The sequence below is a fragment of the Chinchilla lanigera genome, unplaced genomic scaffold (assembly GCF_000276665.1).
Source record: "Chinchilla lanigera isolate Chin_1 unplaced genomic scaffold, ChiLan1.0 scaffold00077, whole genome shotgun sequence".
In the NCBI taxonomy this organism is placed as follows: domain Eukaryota; kingdom Metazoa; phylum Chordata; class Mammalia; order Rodentia; family Chinchillidae; genus Chinchilla; species Chinchilla lanigera.
In genome coordinates, this window is record NW_004955478.1 from 6,535,613 (window position 1) to 6,561,270 (window position 25,658).

Here is a 25,658-nt window from a genome sequence, read left to right on the forward strand (position 1 = left end):
AAGTTTGAAGACAGCCGGGGATACACAGAGAGTTCAAAGCCAGCCTGGATTACATTGTAAGACCCTGTCTCAAAAAACCAAAACCAAAACCAAAACAAAAAAAAACCAAAAAAAGGTAGTGACGACGACGAGAGAACAGCCAAAACGAGAGTCATTACCTCCACACAGAGCGGACTGCGCTAGCACAATGTCACTTGATTTCATTAAACAATTGGTTAAGTCAAGGAAGGGAGGATAAAGTAACCAAACTACTGCGAGTGAACACAGTTTGACTAACCCCGCCCTCAGGGAGCTGCAGCAGGACTGCCGTCCGTTCAAGGCCAGGCTGGGCTACGCAGTGAGCTCAAGGCCAGCCTGAACCGCATAGCGAGACCCTGTCTCAAAAAGACAAAACCCCACCCTGCCGAAAATGTCCATGACTTAGCAGACCGTTCCATATGCATTCTATCTAGAGACCTTCTGCCCCACTACTCGAAGTACCAATCACAACCCTACCCCAAAGGTTCTTGTGTGTCCTCCGCTGCTTTTGCATTCTACTACGTCGTCGACAGCTTCATGACAACTGGTTTAAAAATCAGGTGGCCGGGTGCCGTGTGAAGGTGAATCCACATATACTGCTTTTATTAGGCGGTTGTTAGTTGATGAAAACAAATAGTTAGAAGTTTTCAGACGACAGGAAAACACACTCGGGTGAGTTATGACACACTGTGCGCACTGAGATGGTAGAAACATTACCTCTGCACCAACTGCAAGTACAGGGTTAATAATGGAACTTGGGAACGGAATGGTCAAAGGCAGCCTGACACAGCCACTATTTTAAAATCTTAGACAAAAGAGCAGAGAATCGGAACAAACAAAACAACATATACACCACGATAACAGTCTTTTTTTTTTTTTAATGACTTCCTATTTTCTCTCCTCTTTAAAAGCAGTAAGACCCTCATTGTAGATTATGTATCATCTCCTCTTTGGCTATGAGGTGCGTGGTTTTGTTAACCAGAGACATCAGCGAGTTCAATTTCTGAGACCAGTCATTCAATAAGTTATTCGGATCCTTGGGTCTCTGGAAGTTGATAATTCCCGCCAACCTGTCAACTTTAGCGAAGATGGTCTTGTTAACTACTAGATTCGACAGAAAAGCCTCTGACTCCTGCAAGAGACAAGACAAACTGGACTAAGAGAGAATCGGTACAGAGAATAAATAAATCCTAAGCATTTTTTAAACTCTTCAAAATATGAAGGGCTAAGATTCACGATGAAGAACAAGTGCTGACCCTAGTGACGATGCACGCATGTAACTAAGGCACTTACTGCACGACAGTCTAAGCAGCGAACGCACCGGGACCTCCTCAGGGTCAGGGCCGAGCCGACATCGCCTCTGGCCGTGCTGGGGACGCAGCGGGCCCCATCGGCGAGCGGCCGGCTCCCTTGGCAAGCCTCCCCTGGCGAGAGGCGCTGCGTACTGGGTACTGATCGCGTTCCCACGAGTGCTGGGTTAGAACGTCCTCTACGCCAGCTCGCAGCTGCATAGCCAGGGAGGCAACACCTTACTCCCAAGGAGCTGGGTGCTGTAACCCACAAGTGAGAGCTAATGAAGCACGCAAGGATCAAGCCTTTAACTCCTGCTTGCACGACTTTTCTTTTCAGGGTAAACCGTGACAACAACTTTTGATGAAAGCAAGCCGCTTAAGCCATGACCACACACAGCTAACTCCTCCATCTCTGCACACTGCGCTGGGTCAGTGTGAATGCAAGCCTGGCCGCAGGGCTCCTCGGACAAGCCCTCTGCAGGGGGACCGCGGCCGAGTCTGCCCCGCGAAATTTCTCTCTGTGGGAACCTAAGCACCCTGATGATGTACACACTCTGAACTTCACGTTCATCAACATAAAACTAACCCTTAAGTAAAAGGCTGGGGGCGGACTGGGGACTGAGTCCAGGCCACTGAGACACAACCCCAACTCCTAACGAGGACTTCACCTGCTGTAAATACTACTAACTTATTATTTAGGTTATGTTTTGGTACTCAAGCTAGTTTGGAACACTATCACCTAAACTTAAATAATAAAATTTTTTCTACTCAACTTTTACAAGTTGACTGATATTCAAAAGAATGGTTACAAATCACCCAGACAACGATGTTCAGTACTTACATCAACGGACAGGTCCAGAAGCTGCGCCATCCTCTTCATTGTGATCCGAGTGTAGTACTTGGCCATTATTCTAATGTTCTGGGGACAGGACAGAGGGCGGGGGGCACATAGGAGCCGTCAGTAAGACTGAAGGTCCAGTCCTTTTCAGGTCCAAATAAGTTCACTTACAATGTCAGACCCCGCCCACCGCTAGAATGAAGCTGGTTCTGAATTTCCTTTTTTGGTATCAGGAATTGAACTCAGGACCTTGCGCTTGCCAGGCAGGTGCTGTGCCACTGAGCTCTAGCCCCAGTCTGGTTCTAAATTTCAAAAGCAAGCCTAAACACTGAGAGATAACTGACTTCTGTAGTTATTTCTCAATTATTATGAGGACGTAACAAAGTTCTTTAAGTACATAGTCAAGTATTTCTGCTGAGTGCAATAAGCAAAAGTTTCTATTTATTCACGGGTTTGAGCAAGGTCTCAGTACAGAGTGAGGAGTGATCTCAAACTTGGTATGCAGGCAGGCTGGTCTTGAACTCAATATCCTGCCTCAGCCTCTCAAGTGCTGGGATCACAGGTGTACGTCACGACACCCAGCTGACACAATTGTTTTAAAGGCTAAAACTCAAAATACACACACACACACACTCACAATTTATACATGCACACATACACTGATACATAAACTAGAACCTACATCCTTCTCATTTAATGGTAACTTGAAAAAAAAAAAAAATCGGTAACTTGAAATTAAACCTAATTTCCAGTGGGAATAGTGAAATTAGAAATAGAGACTCCCTTCTACTATTAGGTTTTTGGGGTTTTTTTTGTCTTTTTGAGACAGGGTCGCCCTATGCAGTTCAGGCTGGCCGTGAACTCACTTTGTAGCTCAGGCTGGCCTCGAACTTGCAACAATCCTCCTGCCTCAGCCTCCCGAGAGCTGGGATTACAGGCGTGTGCCACCACGCCCAGCTGCATCCTCTGAGTGTCACCCTCCTCAATTCCTTCATCCTCCAGGCTGACCCTTCTTCCACGGAAAGCCAATCGACTCGACTCTCTGCACACCTGTACCGTAATATCTTAATATTTTTTATTTATAAACGTCTTTCCCCATGATTTTTAATCTTGAAGGGAGGGAACGTGTCTTGCTCTCCTATGCGCCCCAGTACTTTGTACAGTATCTGTTACACAGAAAGCGCCTAAGAAATATTGGTTACATGAATAAACCAATGATATAATTCAGTTACGGTGATGCTAAGGAGATCGAAGCTCAGGTGTAAGATATGCAAGCCATTTCCGAGATGGCGAGTGAGTAATGAAGCGAAACACTCCTTCACCCCATTCTTAGGGAGTGCTTTCTAGGGGTTTTTCGTTCTGTTGATTTTTGGAGACAGGGTCCTTACACTGCCCAGGCTGGGCTTGAACTGCCTCAGCTTCCAAGTAGCTGCAGTGCATGGCCTGTCTTCTGGGTTATAGACTACAGAATTTTGTATTCTTGAGAGGTCCTCCCAAAAGGAAACATGCTAAAATGTAGTTATTTTTCCTAATAAGCCAAAAAATGATAAACTACTTGTTAAAATAAAAAATAATAATAATAAAAATAAAAAGCCAAAACTAGGGGGGAAAAGACAAGATGGCTGAGACAGATTCTGATACGCTTTGGGAAACCAAGTGAACATTTGAACAGCAAATGTACATTCCCCAATGAGGGCACTGAGGAACACTTTTTTGAGAATTAAAAACATGACATCCAAAAAGAACCACTGATTATCGAACCTGTAAAATACAAGTCTGCGGCAGCTACTGAGAAGGCCAACGCGGGAAGGCGGCAAGACGCAGCTCAGCTCAGGCTGGAAGCGATCTCCAAGTTTTACAAAAGGGTGGGGTGGGAAAGCAGCTTAGTGTGAAGGCTCTGAGCTCAACCCCCAGCAATGCAGAAAAGCTGAATTAAATTAAGAAATGGTTTATGCTCAAAATTATCAAAGTTTAATTTTTTTATTTTTGGTACTGGGAATCGAACTCAGGACCTTGCGCTTGCCAGGCAGGTGCTTGTGCCGCTGAGCCACATCCCCGGCCCTCAAAGTTTAATCTGAAGATGATCCAGAAAGGTAAACTCACGAAAGATTAAGATACACAATGCCATTTCTAGCAGGCCAACCCTTACATGTTCCACAACTCTGTTCTTCAAGTCCTTCCACCTCTTTTCCCCTTCTTCCGTGGAGGCAAACACGTCCGTGGCGGGGCTCTCGAGGGAGCCCTTCCGTAACTCCATCCCATAGTCCTCAACGAGCGTGGACCAGCGCATGAGCTCCATGGTGGTGAAAAGCTTTAAGAGGTCCCTGTGAACAGCACAAAACTTAGTACACCAGCCCGGTAAGAATTAAGCAGTATCTAAAACAGGCTTAGCCTCCTTAGTCCAAAAATCCAAAATGCTTCCAAATCTGAAACTTTTTGAGCCCTGCTATGATGCCGCGAGTGGCAGTCTCTGCCCTGACTTCGCGCCTCTGAAGGTGGGCTGTCGTCAGACTGACAAGCCGGGCCTGGCTGCTCGCTGGAAGCGCGGAGACTCAGCCAGCAACGACGGTGGTGCTTTTCCACAGTGCACACACTGTGTTTCGTGGGTAAGGGTTATAAAGCACACCACAGGAACCTATCCTCAGGCTACGTGCGCGAGGTACATAAAAAACGAATTCTGTGTTGAGACTTGGGCTCCATCCTTAGTGATCAATTATGTACACAAAATATTTCAAAATCTGAAACCGAAAACACTTCTGATCCCAAGCACTTCAGTAAGAGACTCTCAGCACGCGTATCAGCAAGCGAAAAAATAAAATCAGACTCTTTTATACGTTTTCGTGTGGAACGAGAATGTGACTGCGGCCCATGCTACCAGCCCCCCCTTCCCGCAGGCCCGCCCTGCTCTCCCCTGCACTGCGTCCCTCAGGCTCTGGGCAACTGTGCGCATACTAATGAACACATAAAACAAAGGCAACTCTGGAAAAGTAAAGGCCCGTCATGCCCACAACGGAGCACATCTGTTTTACAGACAACAGGGTTTTGGAAGTATATGTATCTTTTTTTTTAGAAGCATGTATTTCTGAAAAATCACCAAGTCCCACACTTTAATGATAAAACTTTATAAAATGATGAGCCAAAGGCAAATTAAACTCAGTAAATAGCTTAGAATGAAATGTTATGGGGCTGGGGATTTAGCTCAGAAGCACAGCGCCTGCCTGGCAAGCGCAAGGTCTTGAGTTCGATTCCTGGTACCAGAGAAAAACAAAAAGAATAAAATGTTATAATCTCACTAATTTTTTTATTTTAAAGATAATAATAAAATACAATAAAAATGATACAGAATTTTAAAACAAGATGCTAGGAAATTAATAGTGATTATTATATTGCATATTGTCGTCTTCAAAGTAGTTGCTCAAATTACCAGATACAGGCATGTAAGATTGACCAAACAATATAAACACTAACTGTTCCTTTTAATGAACTAACAGAAATTAGTAGTAGCATTATCTTAGCTACTTTGGTTTTTTGGGTTTTTTTTGGTCTTTTTGAGAAGGAGTCTCGCTATGCAGTTCAGGCTGGCCTTCAGCTCACCTTGTAGCCCAGGCTGGTCTCAAACTCACAACAATCCTCCTGCCTCAGCCTCCTGAGTGCTGGGATTACAGGCATGTGCCACCATGCGCCACTTATCTTAGCTATTATATATATATATATCCCTTCTTTTTTTTCTCCTTTCCTCCATCCGTTATTCTTTCCTTTTGGGGCAGTTTCTTTCACTTTCACAGTATCTACTGTACCTTTCAGGTTTTATTTACTCTTTCAGTTTCTTGCATGAGGGAGACAAGACGTTTTACACTTGTGGGTTTGATTTATTTCACTTATGAGTATGGTCTCCAGTTGTATCCATTTATCTAGAAAAGCCTCAAGTTTATCTTTCTTTATACCTGTAAGTTAATTTCTGATGCAATACTGAAAAACATCTCACCACTTTATTATCTTTAGTTTTGTTTTCTGCTATAGTCTATCGGTAGTCAATAAAGAAGTGTGTACTGAGGTGAACTAATTTTCTTCCAAAATGCTGTTTCTCAGGGAGGTCATCTTTTGCAAAAGGGAAGGATCAAGAGATGGAGGGAATGGGGGAGGGGGGGGAGAGTAAAAAGAACTAAGACATTGTTACGGTTTGTGTCTGGGTGACCCACCAAAGCCTCACGCAGCCATGGGGCGGGCTTCTCGAGTTTATGACTGATCCATGGTCCCGTGTTGGGATTATGGCTGTGAGTGCTATACACGCCCTGGGGCGGGGAGTTTGCATACAGTGTAAGGGAGGGAAAGAGGCTGCCTGCCACTGCTCCTCCAAACCTTTCCTTCCTTAATTCTGGGTGTCGGGTATTTTGTCTCAGTAATGAGAGAAGAGTAACTGAGACAGATGTGTTATGCACATGTACCAGCTCCTCACCAGGAATGTAATCATTATGTACGGCAAGCATGTACTGGTAAGAATATATTTTTTAAACAAGTTTGTCTATTGAGAACAGTATGCTAATCACAAGGCCACTTACTTGTACTTGGGAATTTCTTCTAACTTCTTGTCACCACTTATTCGGTGAACCAAGTCTGACTGTTCATTGTCAAACGGAGCCAGGATAACATAGAGAACCACACTTTTCAGAGCCTGAAAAAGTTGTAAACACAATACGTTACATGCAGTATTAGAAATGTAATGGAAATTTTGGCAAGAACTAAAAAAATGTGGAATGATTGTATATATGAATTTTAAAATGTTTTTTAAAATTTTTGAGGACAGGGTCTCACTGTGCAGTTCAGCCTGGCCTTGAACTCACTATATGGCCCAGGCTACCACTGAACTCACAGCAACCCTCCTGCCTCAGCCTCCTGTGTGCTGGGATTAGAGACATATGCTATCACACCTGGCCTATTACTTGTTAATTTTGTACTCAAAAAGTTTTAGGAGGAAAATCTGGTTTTTTTTAGTTTTTTTTTTCTGGTACTGGGAATCGAACTCATGACCTCGTGTTTGCCAGGCAGGCGCTGTGCCGCTGAGCTAAATCCCCAGCCCCAAGGAGGAAAATCTTATAGGGGTGCCTTTTCACTGTCTTTTCTGTAATATTTAACTTTCATAAAACTATTATAATAAATATTTGAATTATTACTTTTTTTTTTTATGTTTTTGTTTTATTTTTGTTTTTCTTTCGGTACCGGGAATCGAACTCATGACATTGCGCTTGCCAAGCAGGAGCTGTGCTGCTGAGCTAACTCCCCAGCCCCTGAATTATTACCTTCACTGGCATTTTTAAAGATTCATTTTGACAAGTGAATAAAGGAGCAGTTCTTATAATAAGTTAGTAGCATAAATGTGAATATACATACAAGCTCTTTAAAAGAGGTTTGGTGAAAAGAGAAAGTTTTCCAAAGTAATGCTGAGTCTGAATTACCGTACCTATGTTAAACACGAACCCTTCAGTTCGTCAAAAGTGATACATGCTTTAAATGCTCACCCCAATTAGTCCAACACAGTAAGTAAGGGTAGAGCAGGTATCAACACGATGGACCAAAAGGGACATCATACATCTGCCCAGAATTTCAAACACCATGTGAATTCTGAGGACATCATTTTACCTGTTGCCACTTTTCACTTTCTGCCTGTATACACGGAGTATCGTATATTGCTCGGTAGTGTTTACAAATAGACAGATAGGACCCTTCATGCTGGTCCAGCTGGATCATTAGATTATAGTATTTCAACTTTAATTTCTGAAACAAACAAACAAAAACAACAGTAAAAGGAAGTGGGGTTTGTGGGCTTTATTCAAACACTTTCACAGTAAACACGCAGTCGGATACGCACTCACCTCTGTGTTTTCTTCCTGGAAAAACTTGGTGTTAATCTTCTTGCTGATGATCTGCGTCCGGATGTAATCCTTCACAGCCAGGCACAGCCGCATCTGCTCCAAGATGAACTCCACGCGCTCCTTCTTTTCCATTGACCCGTAGGTTTCCACCTAGCACGATTAATTCCTCAGGTAAGTTGAGAATGCTTACTAATTTTTAAGAAACTACCAAACCGCTTCCCAGAGTGGCCACACCGTTCTGTGTTCTCAACAGCGTATCTGAGTCCTGCTTCACATCGCTACTAGCGGTTGTATTGTTTTTTCATTTTAACCTTTCTAATGGGTATGTTATTACATCCCACGTGGCTTTGTTTTTTCCTAATGATTAATACGGGAAAAAAATCACAGGCTTTTAATTTACATTATGGCCAAAACCATAATATAAAAAAGCTCTGATCTTTTTAAATGCAGGTAACAAGGCTGACATGACACCTAATATAAAATGTACAGCAATATCAAATGTACACAAATACAATGTAGAGAATGTATCACATTAACCACCATAAAAAAGTTCTTTGTTTGTTTTGTTTGAGACAGGGTCTTGCTATGTAGTTCAGACTGGCCTTGAACTCACAGGGATCCTCCTGCCCCAAACTTCCAAGTGCTGGGATTATAGGCATGTGCTGTAGTGCCCGGTGAAAAACAATTCTAGCATTAGGTATACGTGTATTATAAACAGATTTATAAAATCCAGGATGATACATTTACAAAGCAGAATGAAAGTTGTTCACCAGCTTCTCTAATGTTTTCCCCCCTCAGTACAGAGGATTAAACAAGCATCTTGCTCAAGCCAGGTAACAACTGAACTCCGTCTGGTTTGTTTTTTTTTTTGGTACTGAGACTCGAACTCAGGGCCTTGTGCTTGGCAGGCAAGCGCTATGCCACTGAGCTACATCCCCAGCCCAACAACTCAACTCTGAACTATATCCTCAGCCCATTTTTGTTTCTAGTTTGAAGCAGGTTTCTTGCTCAGGCTGGCCTCAAACTTGCAACCCTCCTGTCTCAGATTCCTGAGTACCTAAGGTTACAGGTATGCACCACTGTACCCAGTTTTTCTGTAATTTTTTTTTTTTTTTTTTTAAGGCAAGGTCTCTCTGTAATTCAGGCTGGCCCCAAACTTGTGGTGATCCTCCTGCCTCAGCCTCCCAAGTGTTGTGATTACGGGCATGTGCCACCATGCCTGGCATCCCAGTAACTTTTTATTTAGGAAAACTATATGCACACAAAATGAACCATCTTCATTTATACATCTTCACTTGTTTTCCATATGTCAACTCCTCTGAAACAAATCTTAACATATCCCATGTAAATATTTCAGTAGATAGCTCTAAAACATAATTTAAAAAACCATCTTATGTAAAAAATTCCTTGTATTACCATGTATCTAGTAGGTCTCCAATAGCTTCATATCTTTTTAATACTGAATTAGTATCCAAACAGACTCACACTTTGTCATCAGTAGCTAGATTTCTTTTCTTTTTTGCAGCGCTAGGAATCCAACACAGAGCCCTGTGCGCCAGGCGAGAGCTCCAGCACTGAGCTACACCGACTCTGGCAATTTTTCATTGCTAAATCAATTTGGTCTAGAAACTCACCAGCAATCAAATATTCATTACGCATGAAGCCAGTAATTAACAATGTATAAGCAAGCAGAATTCAAACGTTCAAATAATTGCACCATCTTAAGACAGATCTATTGATCTTTTATTCAAAACCTTATTTATTTATTTATTTATTTATTTTTGTCTTTTTGAGACAGGGTCTCTCTATGCAGTTCAGACTGGCCTTGAGCTCACCCTGTAGCCCAGGCTGGTCTTGAACTCACAATGATCCTCCTGCCTCAGCCTCCTGAGTGCTGGGATTACAGGCATGTGCCACCACGCCCGGCCTCAAAACCTTGTTAGCATTTAAGCTTACCTAATCTGTGAGTACACAACTTCGAGGGGCCTCAATGACCCCACACCCCGTTGCACTCTTACTCTTGGTGGTTCAGCACAAAGGGATGAGGGGCCAAAATAAACTATTTCCACCAAACAATACTGCGGACTCAAGACAGTTCTACAAACGCCAACGGCGCCCTACCTGCAACTCCTGTAAGATGGAGGCTGCTTCTTTGACGTCGCCATTTTGTTCTTTTATGGTTGCTAATGTTTTAGTCAGTCGAGCTCGCTCAATTTCAACATAAATCTACAAATCAGACAAAAACATTATCAAAGGTCCTGCCAAAATGTGTAGAATTTAAAAGAACGGAACTACTCAAACTAGGTAGAAGGGCGTGTATCTTACTGCGAGTGTGCACTGTATCTCCCACACACAGTTATGTTTTGTATTTCACAGAGCCATCACTGTAAAGGAAATCTCTATAAAATATTATGTACACTCTTTAGCTTTAAGACCCTCAACATGAAATTACTACGCTTGACAAATCACATGAGCACAGGCTATGTGCATGGTTAAGTGCACAGCAAACGGAAAGCAGCTTGAAAAGAATTATTTGAAAAGTAACACACAAAGAGGACACGCCGTTCAATACCATACCTACACCTCAACCGCTGCCTGAAATCTGCTTCATGGGGTGTGCGTGTGGGGATTTCTGGAATTAAGCTCAGGGCCTTATGCTTGCTAAGCATGTGTCCTACCATGGACCAACACACCCCAGCCCAATTCACCCCTAAATATAGGACTGCTTTACTTTTGGATCTTGCTGAGGTATTAAATTTGCTAGTATTTTTGTAGCTATAAGTAAGGTTAACAGATTTATCATTTCCAACAAATAAACACGAGCAGTATAACCATAACCTAAAGAGTCTGGAGCAATGACAGCCCCCGGGCACAGGCTCGCCACCGCGGCTCCAGGGAAGTTGTTTTCACGCTCGGCAGCAGTCCCTTCCCACATCTCAAGAAACCTAGTATTGTACGTACCACTTACACAGTCCCCTGAATACACCATGTGTTTCTAAATTGTCGTCTTTTCTTTTTATGAGATGACGGCCTCACTATATTCCCGTACATACAGGAAGATAACAGCAAGGATGTACAGAGATGACGTGAGGACAGTTTTGTGCAAGTCTTCTTGTAAAAAAGAAACATTCCCAGGCCACTGTGTGGTGGGCCTTGGCTTTGAAAATTAAAATGAACACACACACGTGCCATACTTGTACAAAATGCTTAAATGCACCAATACTTCTGAGTGCAGATACGGGGGGACTTACCACTGTGTGTCACGCCCACAGAAACTCACCTTTCCTTCTGTAACCATCCGTAGTGTGTCAATCAACCGCAGTTTGACTGGGAGGTCTGTGATTTCCTCAACGTAAGTACAGCACTGTTGAACCATTTTTGCAACAGCCTAAAATATTAAAATCTAGTCATAAACAAATTCCTCATACAGGACAAAAAGGCATTCTGAGGAAAGGGCTATGGTCAAATCTGGTCTTCCTAGCTGCCATGCTGGGGCATACTTCTAATCCCAGCACTCACAAGGCTGAGGCAGGAGGATCGCTGTGAGTGCAAGGCCAGCCTAAACTACATAGCAAGACCCTGTCTCAAGACACCAACCCCCTAACAAAACCAAACAAACAAGAAACTGGTCTTCCTAAGTGACTCCAGACACTAAAACACAGAAGAACATCAAAGCACCTCAAGCTCTGTGATAGCTGTAAAGTACTGAACATCCAGGAACAAATCAATACAAACCAGGAAAAGCCCGGATGCAAACATAGCCAAGCAAAAAAACACGGAAGAATGTTAGATTAATGGAAAAAGAGAAAAGAAGAGCAGAATTCCAGTGACTGGAGCCATGACCACTGGATACTGTCAGGGCAGACAGGAGTCTGTGGCAGAGGCAAAAGGTGGAACAGTTCCACCCTCCATCCTGCGGGTGGGGAGGAGCCAGTCACCCACAGCCACACTCAGGAACACACGGCAGGAAGGTCAGAGATCCCCCTCTCTCCAGTCTCCTCGTAAGGAACAGGAGAAGGCTGGGCCGCACGCCCTGCCGCTCTGACCCCTCACGATCAAGGCCCGAGGGCCGCAAGCAGGGCCCGCAAACCTTGCTCGTGTATACCAAGTAACTGCTCTGGACTCTGGGCACCGTACGAGTCTCGGGGACAAATACCCAACTGAGCATTTACGACTCAAAAGCTGACAGAGACAACACACTAACGGCTGTGTGCTTCAATTAGTTTACTTACAAAAATAGGTAGCAAGTGAGATTTGGTCTTTCCTGCGCCATTTGCCACCCTTTAATGTAGACTTTAATTTTTTTTTTGGTACCGGGAACTGAACTAACGACCTTGTGCTTGCAAGGCAGGCACTGTGCCGCTGAGCTATATCCCCAGCGCTAATGCAGATTTTAAATAACATATCATAACCACCCATAATGATCATTAGCACCCTGAATCATCAATGTTAAATTACATTTAGTACAACGTAAGATAGCAGAAGAGTAAGGAGAGTTACCTTGGAAAGATTCCTATTAAAAACATTTAACCTTGAAGTAGCTCAGGTAACAAGTCTAACTATCTGAAAAATGGGTGACTCAGAGACTCAGGGGCTCCCGAAAGCTAAGAGGTTTGGAAGGTACATTCATATACCAGTGCATGCCCACATGTGTGTATTTTTCTCTGACTACAAAGCTACTACATCCCTCAGGCTGGCCTCAAATTCCCAAGCTCAAGCAACCTTCCTGCCTCAGCCTTTCAAGTAGCTGGAACTACAAATACACCCCATCATGTGTGGCTAGAGCTAAGGGTTTAGTGCATGGATTTGAGACATCCAGTATTTCAGAGAAACACATAATCCCTCTAAAATGCACTGTAATAATGACTTCTAAAAGCGCACCTAATGTGATAACTCTAAAAGTCACGCAAAAAGCAAAGAGCAGCCCGGCCCCAGTTCTGGGGTCACCAGTCGCTGGCTGGCGGGACGCCGATCCTTTCCCACTGAGTCCCTGCGTGCCCCTCACCGGACGCTCTCCTTCCTTCTCTCCCAACTCCGTGCTTTCACTGCTCTCCCCTGATTTACCACATACCGCCCAATGCAGGGTGTAATTTTAAAACCTCAACCTAAAGGGTACATATTAGAAGTGTGCTCTGACATCCTACATGAAGACCATTTTATAACTATTACAAACTCAGAAAAAAGCCTTAGCTCGAACAAACCAACAAAAAGTGTACTGTGATTATTCATGATTTAGACTCTTCACTAAACTACAAGCTACTTGAAGGCAAGAACCTACACTTCTTCACATTCCAAGAACACAGAGATTAACGTTTCTCTAAGAAAATAGTAACTGCTATAGTAAATAATCCCCCAGTAGCTCTGACTTCTATGACACTCTGAAATGAAAACTGTATTTTAGGAAACCTGTTTTGGACTGTCCTAATACTGTACTACATAAAACATGTTTAGCTTACTATAACCCAGGATGCTTTGAAAGGGCTACGGACTTAGAAAGAATTCTAAGTCCGTAGTCCTTTCAAAACCATCCCTTAAAGCTGGGCGTGCTGGTGCATCCCTATAATCCCAGCACTTGGGAGGCTGAGGCAGGAGGCCAGCCGGGGCTACAGAGTGAGTTCAAGGCCATTTTGAACTACATAACCAGACCCTGTTTCAAAAAGCAAAACAAAACCGAACACTAAACAAAACAAAACTGTCCCTTAAGGAGCAAGTCTCTTAAAAACCAAAGATTTTATCTAATAATTGACCAAGTACCAAAAGGCATTAATGAATTTAACATTCACATATATTAAAAACCTCAATTAAATCCATGCACTTCCCCCCCCCCCAAACTGTTCCAGGACTTGTACCCAAGGAACAGCAAACTACATTCCTGACTCTTTTATTTTCTTTGTATTTTGAAATGTTCTCACTAAGTTGCCTAGGTTGGCCTTGAACTTGCAATCTTCCTGCCTCAGCCTCCCAAGTAGGTGGAATTACAGGTGTAAAGCACCAGGACAATCTTCCTTGCTAACTATTGACATTGCCTTTTTTTTTTTGATGGAGCTGGGGGTTGAATCCAGGGCTTCACACATGCTAGGCAAGTGTTCCACCACTGAACTACATCCTTACCCCTTAACACTATATTTTATATACATGTAGACTTACCTTAAAAAAAATAAAAATTTTATTATACATTTTATAGATGTATAAATATATATAAATCTTTCTATAATTTAATAATTACAGTAATGATTTTTACAATAAAAAATGTAATGTACTTTAATATTATGCTCAACCTAGCAGCAGTATAACAAATAAAAAATTAGGTCCTTAGAAAAGACCCGCCTGCTGGGTGTGATTGCACATGCCTATAATCTCAGCACTTGGGAGGCTGAGACAGGAGGATCGTTGCAAGTTCGACACCAGCCTGGGCTACAAAGTGAGCTAGCTGCATAGCGAGACCCTGTCTCAAAAAGACACACACACACACACACACACAAAGGACCTTCTACAGTGCACCTTCGAGTTACGACTGGCCTGACACATGAACAGCTTGGGTTATGACGGGAATTTTAGTTTTAACTTACAACCAGAGTCTTGACTTATGACCCGAGTGCCAGCTGCCTGTGCCTCCAGGTGGTCTCAGATACAGAGTTAACCCTTGAAGAGCTCTGGAAGGAACATTACAGCGTCCTCTCCTGTGAACCACACAATTGAGGAGTCCTGGGCCAAGGTGTCTCTGAGGATACTGAGGTCCGCCTGTACACAGGACAGGGACTCTGACGGCTGTGTAGAGGAGCTGAGCCTTCAGCGGACAACTTGAGTCACAACCAGCCCTCGGGAGCGAGCTGAGTTCATAAGTCAAGGGTCCACTTTTATATCTATTTCTGGTTCCATTACCACCTCTTTTACAGTATCATTATCTTAACTAATTAAAGCTGAAAAATAAGAACCCAGAAGCTACTTGGGGAAATGGCATTTTAAAGGTGAGCTACAGAAGCCAGGGGCCCATTCCTATAATCCCAGCACTCAGGAGGCTGAGGCAGGAGGATCACTGGGGATTTGAGGCCAGCTTGGGCTACACGGTTCCAAGCCAACCTGAGCTACATAGCAAGACCCTGTATCAAAAAACAAAATAAAAATAAAACCAAACCAAACCTGAGCTACATAGCAAGACCCTGTATCAAAAAACAAAATAAAAATAAAACCAAACCAAACCAAACAAAAAAAAGATGGGCTATATATATACACACACAAAAATGAAACTACTTCTAAAGACAATTGCTAAAATATATTTTATGCAAGAGAATCAGTAAACAGTTTAAAAAATCCAATTTGACAAAAACACTAAAAGAACACACATAATCTTAAAATGAGTAGTGAAAGTAATCTGTCTATATATGGCTTCAAATAAATTGGAGTAGTGACTGAGATTACTAAAGTAGTGAACTTAATAGATTATAACAGAACTATTGAAAATTTTAAAAACATAGTCAAGGAAAAGTACGGAAATAGAACAAAGCTGCATGGACACTCTAAGTACCATTTTATAAACATACACAAAAATATAAAGACAAAAACCAGAAATGAAAATAACTGTATCATGAGAAAATGGGAAGAATTTCAATATACCCTCTAGAATATTATAATGTTGATTTAATAAATTTCCAACAGGTTCATAAAAATTTTCTAAAAACATGGTTTCTGAAAGTCCTTACTGAAGCGCAAATATATCTGCTTTTCATGCCATCGCGAACTCACTTGTTTTAACTGACTCCGCCTTTTCGACAAGAGCATAATATTTTCATTAAGTAAATCCCACTCTTTCGCCTCATAGCACATCTTCACTACCGCAACTAATATCCGGGACGTTGACACCATATCTGAAGCCTGTAAGAATGAAAACGTAGGCAGAGTCAGTCAAATAAAAATACCTCCAAGAAAACCAGGGCTAACTGAGTTTCAGGGTGCAATTTACTCACAGTACGCGTCTGTTTTTCTAAAGAGAGAAGGGTTTCAATGACTTCTTGAAGTCTTCCTTCCTAAAACAAAAGATAAAGAGGAACAATGAAAAAATACCACCACCAACAGAAACCAACAGAAACCAAATCACTAATCTAACAAATGTTTCTGACACAGAAAAGGTAAAATCATGAACTGGAGACTATTCTAGAAGAAAAAGCCTGCCCGGAACCACTCTTGTTTCTCTGCAGTCCATGATAACGTTGGCTTCTCTCACAGCTGCCTGGCGTCAGTGGCTCCCCCTCGGGGGCCCACAAACTTTTCTCCTAAGACATGAGAAAGAAAACACTAAGAAAAGTTGAACGTGTGACGACATGACGTGTCGCCGGGAACAGAGCACCCCGGCCTCGTTTCGGATTCTAGTTTACCAAGCCAGCGTGGTATCCGCTGCTGCTGTTGTTCAGCATAGAGACTAACTGGCAGTCCCAGCAACCCTGAAGAATACAAAATAGGAAAACATACTTTTCTTTGCAAGTCACCGTAACAAGTTGCTTTGTTTTGTTTTGTTCTGTTTTGTTTTTTGAGACAGGGTCTCACTTTGTAGTTCAGGCTGGCCTTGGATTCACCATGTAGCCCAGGCTGGCCTCAAACTTGAGGCAATCGTCTTGCTTCAGCCTCCCCAGTGCTGCGATTACAGGCGTGTGCCACCACACCTGGCTCCAAGGTAATTTTTAAACTATGTCTTTTCTTTCTCTTTTTGTGCTGGTTTTGTGCATACTTATGCTCAGAGCTTTTAGTGATACAAAGAGCCCGCGGCGGCATGCGTGCTGTGGGTTCACCGTCACTGCCCTAACCTGTTACTTCTATGTAGCTTTGCATATATACTGTATAATCACTGTCTGAACTTGTACCAGTTCTGAATGAATATGCTATGGATTTAAGTATACAACAAACTCTGGCTAAACATTCAACAGAAGAAAGGAGCAATGAACAAACCTACATTTTCCTAAACTGAAGAGTAATAAAGCATAAAAGAGCAAAAAATGTTAGAACTAGAAAAAACTAGCAGAGATTATTTAATTCCACACCTCGTCTTAAAATTAAAAAGACTGAGGACCAAACAGCTCAAGAGACCTGCTCACTCACAGAAGCCAGCCCCACAACTGGATCTCAGGGCTCTCTGGGGTCCGCGGTTACCCCCTTCCTGTAGCAGTGCACACCATGCCTTTTGCTTCATCTAAGTGATCTCCAGAGGGGAAGGGCTTACATATCTTGAAAAGTTCAAAATGTTACACTGCAATATATTGTTTGTTTACAAGGATAGACATCTCCTGTCACATCTGTAGTTACTGTGATCAAGTGACCGTGACCCCTTAAGTGCAGCTGAATAAATGATACGCTCATCCAGAAGCCTGAGTCCTGAAGAAGTGTACCCCTCCATGGGGGGTCGGGCTCCTGCAGAGCCAGGGACTGTGCTCTTGGCTAACGCTCTAAAATCCGCAGTCACTTCGCACCTTCTTCAACACTCAGCCCCACGCACTCTGCACCCTGCGATTTCCCCACCCTGTACTGTGTCGGTGCTTATTTCTGTTATCTCACCAGCACGCATCATCTCTAAGAAAAAGGACTGCGCGTGTCTGTCTTGCTCACCACAGGTCAGCGCTGCTGCAGCACACGGAGCAGCGGGAAATGCTGCTGCTGCAGGCACTCCGACACAGCACATCTTACCAAGTGGTCTGTCCGTTCCCTTAAGGCTGGATCTTTGTCTAATGACTGCTTCCCTTATACCAACTTGCACACAGTACAGGTATGTGCCGACGGGATGGACGCTGACCTGAGCTAGTTAGCTGGTCTTAATGGCCTGCAATTCTTGACTCTCACTGCCACAACAAGGACAGGAAAGCTAGTGCTACTTCAGGGATACCTGTCTTCCACACTAAGTCCTATTCTAAACATCTCCCACCTTCCTGTCTATCCACAGTCCCTGAAGTCCCACCTCCTGGCTGCTGCCCTTCCACCCAGAGGGAACAAGATGGCTGCAGCAATCCAAAACAAGTTCGTTGGAACATGTGAGCTCTGTGACTCACTGTTCTCATTAAAATCACCTTTGTAATGAGCTAAGTTACCTGCGATTGCCCAACTTCAATAGATGTTTGGTACTTGTAAGTCTGTTTGCCTCCTTTACGTCCTAAAGGGACCCAGTCTATTAATTCATTAAATAACATAAACAAGAAAAAGGTTAATAAAAAGTTAACCACTAATACAAACCAAATCCAATACTTCTATATAGCCTACTTTTAAAAATGATCTTCTATTCAAGTTGTTAACAATAAGTAAACTTTTTACATTTCATCTCCTCTTTATTGTTAATATTGACCTTGAGAAGAAACTGCAGGAGACAGGAGATGTGGTAACAGCCTGGAGTGGTGACACAGCTCTATAATCCCAGCTACTCCACAAGCTGAGGCAAGAGGATCTCAGCGAGCTCCAGGCCAACCTGAGTAATTTATCGAGTCTGTCTCAACATTAAAAAGATCTGGAGATGCAGTCCATGGTAGAGCACTTGCTAAGCATGCACAAGGCTCTCAGTTCATCTCTACTACTGCAAAAAAGGGGAAAATAGTAATGAAGACATTAGGAGAAAGGAGAACAAAAAATATAGCATTCAGTTTAAGAATATAAGTAGCAGCCAGATCTGGTAGCACAGGGCTATCACCCCAGCTCTCTGGGATTTAACCCAGGGAGGTTGAGGCAGGAGGAGCACAAGTTCAAGCTGAGCTGAGCCGGGGCAGTTTAGCAATTTAGGACAACCTTGTCTCAAAATTTAAAAATGAGCTAGGTATATAGCTCAGCGGGAAGATCCTGAGTTCAATTCCCAGTATAAGGAAACACACACACACACACACACACTGAAAAAAACAAATTAAAAAAGAATGTAAGTAGCCTTCAGATTTAGAGCATAACCAAAAAGTGAGATTACGGCTAGTGATGGGGCTCAGCATGAGGAGCTGGGCTGGATTTTCGGAAACCCTTCTATGTATTAAGAAGGGCTACACACATTATGTTTACAGTTCAGGAAAGCCCCCTTTAAATCAGTTTTTATGTCATCAACACAACACCAGGGGAAAAGACAACTGTCTCAGGAACCAGTACTGCTTTTATTGCCACATCATGCTGGCATCAGGCCTCACACACCAATCACAGAGGCGAAAGAACGAAACAGCTAAAAATACAGACCCTGCAGCCAGAGTGTTTGGGCCAACTCAGCTCTACTGCCGCGTTACCCTGTGCATAAAACTTACCCTGCTCTGACCCTCAATCTTTCTCTTCAGAGAAGTGAGCATAATAGAGAACCCAGCCGGTAAAACGTAGTAAGGTGAGCAAAGTGCAAAACGGAGAAACACAGCATTTAAAAAATTAACCAGGACTGGAAGACAGCGACTTAATCTAAAAGTTGGAAACGGTGAACCTGTGTGCAGCAGGGGAGAACAGTGTATCCTCTCATTTCCTAGCACTCTTTCTCTCCACCATGAAAACACCCACAAAAAAACCCAAAATTCCACACACAGGCTTTGCTTAGCTAGCACACTGACTTAAAACAAAAAACAGGAAGCCAAATACCTTTCATTTTGTCTAACATTCTTTGCTTTAAAGACATTATTCAGTTAACAGGGAAAGGCACCTGGCATTTGAGTGTGCAGATCTTTTCAACTGTATTAACATTGTAACAATGTTCTAAATAAATGCCACACCTCTGATCACTGGAACTGCAGCAGTGACAGCTTTCTTCCTTACTGGTCTGTAAGCTACTTGACACTTCCTGAGGTGTCTAGCACTGACTATGTATCAACAGTGAAGAAAATGGTATACAACGTTTGTTTTCCTCCTAGATTTCAATTCTAGGCACAGTTGTAGTTCTTTAAGCAAATAATTTGTTTCTTCTTCATGGACACTATAGTCCTATTAATTACAAAGTGGAAGTTGAGGGCTGACTGTCCTACAGGTGTGTTTTGTTTGATCCACACCACACTGCCTCAAAGAGTACCCTAAGACAGATTAGAGTCCAGTTTCTAAGTATTAAGGTATTTCACACAAAAATTCACATCGTGAAATTTCTCTCAAATTAGCAGCGCTGACAAAGCTCATCTTCACCCTCAGCTGGTACAGACTAACTAGAGGTGGAGAACCATTTCTTCCCCTAGGTAGGTGCTCAGGCGTTCAGGCTCTTACTCCACCTGGCTCACAGCACAAGCTCTAGAATAAGTGAGCCTGGTTCCAATCTGACTCTTCCGCATTACCAGTCCCTGGTAATGGGAATCTGGGGCATATGACTCAACTTCCCCTAGCCTCACTTTCCTTGTCTGTAACATAAAAATAGTGGTATTTGTTGCATAGGACAGAGGGGAGAGCAAATGACCCAGTTCATATAAGCGCTTAGTAGAGTCCCTAGTACACAGAGACGACACAATCAGTACTGGCTATCGCTACCTGCATGACACTGCAGGCATCTGCAACCTTATGAAACTGACAATGCTACTTAACACTAGCTGCCCCCAGACGGTTTTATGGCTCCCTCTCAGTAAATATTCTAAACCTAAGAAAACCAGGTGTATCAATTTTACCATCTAAAGGAAATTTCATCATCTGTCTACAACCATCATGTTTCTACCTTTCTACATCATGTTTTTGTAAATGCCCATTAAAATCTTTTTTTTTTTTTTTTTAAAGGAAAGTATTTAAGGGGCTGGGGATTTAGGTCAGCGGCACAGCGCCTGCCGGACAAGCGAAAGGTCGTGAGTTCGATTTCCAGTACCAAAAAAAAAAAAAAAAAAAAAAAAAATGAAAGTATTTAAAAAGTTTCCCTCAAAGCCAGGCATGGTGGTGCATGCCAGTAATCCTAGCATTCGGGAGGCTGAGGTAGTGGGATTGCTGCCCAAGTCAAGTCCAGCCAGAAGTGCAAAGGGAGACCCTGTCTCCAAAAATGAACGAAGAAAGAAAGAAATCCATCTCTATAAAATAAATGAAAAAAAAAAAAAAAAAAAAAGGTTTCAGCTAGGCTGGGTGGCACAGGCCTATCATACCAGGACTCTGGGTGCATGAGGCAGAAGGATGACAAGATCTAGGCAGCCTCGGCAACTTCGTAAGAACTCCTCTCAACATTAAAAAGGTTTCCTTCTAAGAAGTGAAGGTGATACATCACTCGACACTCCTCTCCCCTATTAACTTACTACACAGTAGTACGATCTTTAAAGAAGAAAAACACTCTCAGCAAACGCGAACCAGGTGTATAGTAACACAAGTTTGTGGCTGAATTGATCTAGGAAGTTAATGAGGCCCGAGTGTAACCCTCCCTGGAGCAACAGCCCGTGACAGAGGCGCTTTAGCCGGGACCCCACACCCTAACGAGGCACATCCAGCTACGAAACCTGCATTCTAGGTATTCCTAACTGTAACCCTGTGCAAGTCGTTCTGAGTCTCGGTTTCTTTCTGTGTAAAATGATACGCTAAGTTGCCCGACACACAGCACGCAGTGTCAAAATGTCTGGGCCCAGTTTAGTTTCTGCTGCACCTTAGAGGGGTGGAGGGTGCAGCTCAAGAGCAAAGCATCTGCCCGGCACACCCAAGGCCCTGGGTTCGGATGCCGGCGCCCCAAGTGAACAACCACATGTTCCTCCGCGGTGATCATACAGCGGGGGTGCTTACTAACTCAAGGAGGTTATTCTGCACTTCAGCGCCCTGCCCGTCCTTCCTCCGGTGCTTCTGCCTCTGGGAATAACGCCTTCCCATCCCAACCCTACCACTTCGGATTAAAACCCAACACAAGCGCCAGCTTCTCAGCACGAAGCAACGAGCAGCGCCCGTCCTTCGGTGCTCCAGCAGCACCTCGCGCTCGCCCGGCTGCCCGCCCCGCACGACGACTACAGCGTCCCGTGCACCGCCCTTCGGGCCCGCGCTCCCTGTCCTGCGGCGGCTCCCGGCCGGGGACCAGGCGCGCCGCCGCGATTCACGATCGATGTAACGACGGAACCGGCTCAGGCCACAGCGATCGGGCCCGGAGGCTGAAGCGGCCGTAACCCCCGGGAAACTACTGCATGTCCAACGGCACCCGAGAAAGGCAGACACGGAAAGGGGGCCCCCAGCGCCCACGGGGAGGCAGCGGCTGTCCGTCCCGGAGCGGGGCCGGGAAGAGCCGCACGCGCCGGGCTGCGCAGCCTCGCCGGCCGAGCCGCCGCGGGGTCCCCGCTTCGGGCATCCGCAGGCCGGCGGGCGGCGCGGGGTGCGCGCTCCAGCACGCAGGCCCCCTGAGGCCTAAGCGGGCGCAGCGCCGTGACTCAGCCGCTGGCGCCCGCCAACAGCCGGCCGGCCTCCCCTCACCTTGGCCAGCTTCTCGCACTCGGGCAGGCGCTGATCCACCGTGGCGCTGTAGTCCACCTCCATCTTGACGATGCGCCCATCAGCCCGCTCCGAACCGCCGTCCGCCATCGTCCCTGCCCGAGCGTCCCCTGCTGTCCCCCTACTTCGGCCACCACTCGTCACTCACACCGGAAGCCGCCCGCGCGCCCACTCAGGCAGTGCGCCGGGAGCCCGCAGGAAGGACCCCGCGAGGACCCCTGCGTGGGCCTCCAGTCAGGCACCGCCGCGGGCAGCCCTAGGGGGCGGGGCGGGATGGGGATGCGGTACGTAGGCGGCGTGATCCTTGCTGTTGCTGCCCGCGTCTGAGGATGACCTTCGTTACCTTGGACTTTCCATCTGCCGAGTGGGGAGAAGCGAGCGTGATAGGACATGCTGTGTATTCTTGTACTCTTGCTTGGAAAGGTGATACCTCAGAACCGTGCGCAGTCATTTAACTTCTTGGTTTTCTGATGTATTTCCAAGAGGAGGCTGAAACAGACCCTGATGAAAAAAAGTTGTAAGGTTTTTATCTTTGAGAGTCTTGGTGGTTTAACCTCTGTGATTTCCGATCGCCTATAAGAGAAGATGCAGCAGTGGATCCGTAATAGAACAAGCGGTGTGCTTTTTTGTTTCCGTTTTTACTGTAGTCCACTGTGTCCTCAGAAGAATCATCGGGAGGCATTTTATTTGTTAGCCGTGTAATACTCTTGTAAACCCAGAAGCAGATCACCTGTGTGAGACGGTTTCCATTCCTAAGGACGGCACACGTCTTATTTGTTGTCATCTGCACCCTCTGTGAACCTATAGAACAGCTTGCGTCCCTAAAAAAGCTTGTGCTCTTTGAAAATGGGAATGAGGCTTTTGTATGGCGTGGTCATATGATCGGCAGTAGCCTGGAAAACGGAGGGAAAGTCTTCGTCTTAGAGTGTTTTGTTACATTAATGGCTCTTAATTTACTTTTGGCAACATTACTTTATGTATCTTGAATAGACCTTTTGTTGTCCTATAATGAAAATCACAGATTTTTTTTTTTGACACAGGGTCTCACTGTGTAGTTCAGGCTGGACTTGAACTCCCTCTGCAGCCCAGGCTGGCCTGGAATTTGTGGGGATCCTCCTGTCTCAGTCTTCAAAGGGCTGGCATTACTGGAATTTGGGGCACCACTTCCAGCCTGAAAAACACGGATATCATGACCCATCTATAAGAACAACAGGGTAATATTTTAGCTGTAATTCAAAGAAGAAACAAATTTTGGAACAGCAAAATAATAAATATTTCAAAATATAAAGGCTAAGGCATGTCTGCAGTAGAATATGCACAGGAGCTAGGGATGTAAATTAGTAACTTAATAGTAGAACACTTGATACAAAGATGTGGTTCAGTCTCCAGCATCACACACACACACACACACACACACACAAAGTAATCATCTAGCTATTTATATGCAGAACCACAAATATAAAAACTACAGCTGCAGCAGGTGAGCTCTCCTGGTGCTCAAGCGTCATGAGGACTTACTGTTGGCAGTTTGGTTTTTACAGAGTGCCATAAAAGTTTGGACAGGGTTCTCTGACTCTATCAAACATAAAAATATAGCCAGATGTGGGGGTGCATGCCTGTAATCCCAGCACTTGGGAGGCTGAGGCAGAAGGATCACTAGGAGTTTGGGGCCAGCTTGGACTACATAGCAAGACCATGTCTCAAACAAACAAACATAATCTTCCATTGTTTTTCACCAAGAATTCTTAGAAATTTTAGTTTATATTAAAACTAAACTATAGCTTAGCATATGTAAAATTGAGTTAGTTGGAACCTTAGACATGTCAGTAGGACATTGAAAACTGATGGAAAACCAGGTACGGTGGTACATGCCTGTAATCCCAGCCCTTGAGAGGCTGCGGCAGGAGGATCGTGAATTTGGAACCATCCTGGGCTACAGAGCAAATTCGGGTTTAGGTGGGATACACAGTAAAACCCTGTCACAAAATCCTAAAAAAAGCCGCAAAAAACCTGTTGGCTTCCTGGATTACAGGCTGTCTAGCAAATCAATTACAGGTCAGTATCTCCCTCTGTCCCTCAGTGATCGTGACAACCCTAAATTCCCCTACACGTTTCTGAGACACACTCGGGCACCTGCGTTGTTACTGTACGGTGGACTAACATGCTCCTTTTATATTCTGGCAGCAATTCGTTGGCAAATGCATCCAGAAGTTTAAATTTTGGGTGAAGAGTTTGAAAAGACAAAACGTCAGAACAGAGTGACGTAGAAGGCAGCCGTATGGTGCACAGAACTCACGGAGAAAGAGAGGAGATCCAAGAAAGGGGCAAAGAGATGGAGAAAATTCTGGATGGCTCCCAAAGCCAACGGAAGCCCTTCCTCCTTGGGCCTGGAGGTTACAAGATAAAAGCAAACTGAAATACAAGCAGGCAAGAAGTTAAAGTTAAGTAGATAAAGAAGGCCCTCAGTGCAAGCGTGAACAATAGGGAAAGTAGGTGAGGATACTGTGTTACAGACAGGCACTCTGTCAAGTCTTTTTAAGTGAGTCTAAGATTAAATTTGTAGCTTTGTGGGAAAAAAAAGTTTCAGAAAAAAATTGGCATTGGAGGACCAGTGTAGCTATAAGTTGACAGAATTGGGCATGGTGGCGTCTACCTGTGACACTGGCACTCAGAAAGCTGAGGCAGGAGGATCCCTGGGAGTTTGAGGCCACCTTGGACTACATAGTGAGTTCAAGGCCAGCCTGAACTACATAGAAAAATCTTGTCTCAAAAAAAAGAGAAATGCTGACTAGAACAGGAATTTGCTTGGGAAAAACAAAAAAGAAACAGTGGAAATAGCATGTTACTCATTATTGAAAATGATGTGTCCATATATTAATTATTATGAGAGAGTGAGCCAAATATATACTTCAGGAAAAAAATGGTATGATGTTTATTCAACAGGTTGTGTTACTGTCATATGGGGGACCATAGAGGATGTCGTATATCACAGAAAACCCACTCTACTGCCGGCCCTTAGAGAAGACCCTGAAAACACATGTGCAGCAGCTGAAAGACCAAGGTCACCCAAGCAGCCGTTCGCCGTACTAATAAATGTCTGGAAGTTAATGGCCTCCACCCTGAGCACCTCTTGTAATTGTAGAAGCCAAAGGTAACTTGTATTAATCACACGGTATCTCAATAAATTTGGTATTAAGATATTTATTCCGGTTTTCTTTTCCTGATGTGTAGATTTTTTGGCTCTTGCCCCCTGCTCCCCTCTGGCACATTCAGCTTATTGGCCATGCATACATCACACCCAAG

General features: G+C 44.2%; 1 protein-coding gene and 1 long non-coding RNA gene across 3 annotated transcripts; one reads left to right on the top strand and one right to left on the bottom strand.

The window, feature by feature from the left end:
- Positions 1-594: 594 nt before the first annotated feature.
- Positions 595-22,544, bottom strand: Psmd12 (proteasome 26S subunit, non-ATPase 12). The gene is made up of 11 exons (XM_005402153.2): positions 22,338-22,544; positions 15,983-16,042; positions 15,762-15,890; positions 11,299-11,406; positions 10,140-10,244; positions 8,019-8,168; positions 7,786-7,920; positions 6,708-6,820; positions 4,298-4,472; positions 2,152-2,229; positions 595-1,150 (listed from the first exon to the last, which is right to left on the bottom strand). The coding sequence occupies exons 1-11, from the start codon at positions 22,443-22,445 to the stop codon at positions 941-943; spliced, it is 1,371 nt and encodes a 456-aa protein (XP_005402210.1). The 5' UTR covers positions 22,446-22,544; the 3' UTR covers positions 595-940.
- A 59-nt stretch (positions 22,545-22,603) lies between these two features.
- LOC102010581 lies at positions 22,604-25,559 on the top strand. Of its 2 annotated transcripts, none has more exons than XR_001230864.1 (3): positions 22,604-22,778; positions 24,540-24,848; positions 25,299-25,559. It is a non-coding gene; the product is annotated as an uncharacterized LOC102010581 (long non-coding RNA). The 2 variants fall into 2 exon arrangements; XR_263703.2 differs by having other exon boundaries at positions 22,608-22,778; positions 24,540-24,795.
- The last annotated feature ends 99 nt before the right edge of the window (positions 25,560-25,658 follow it).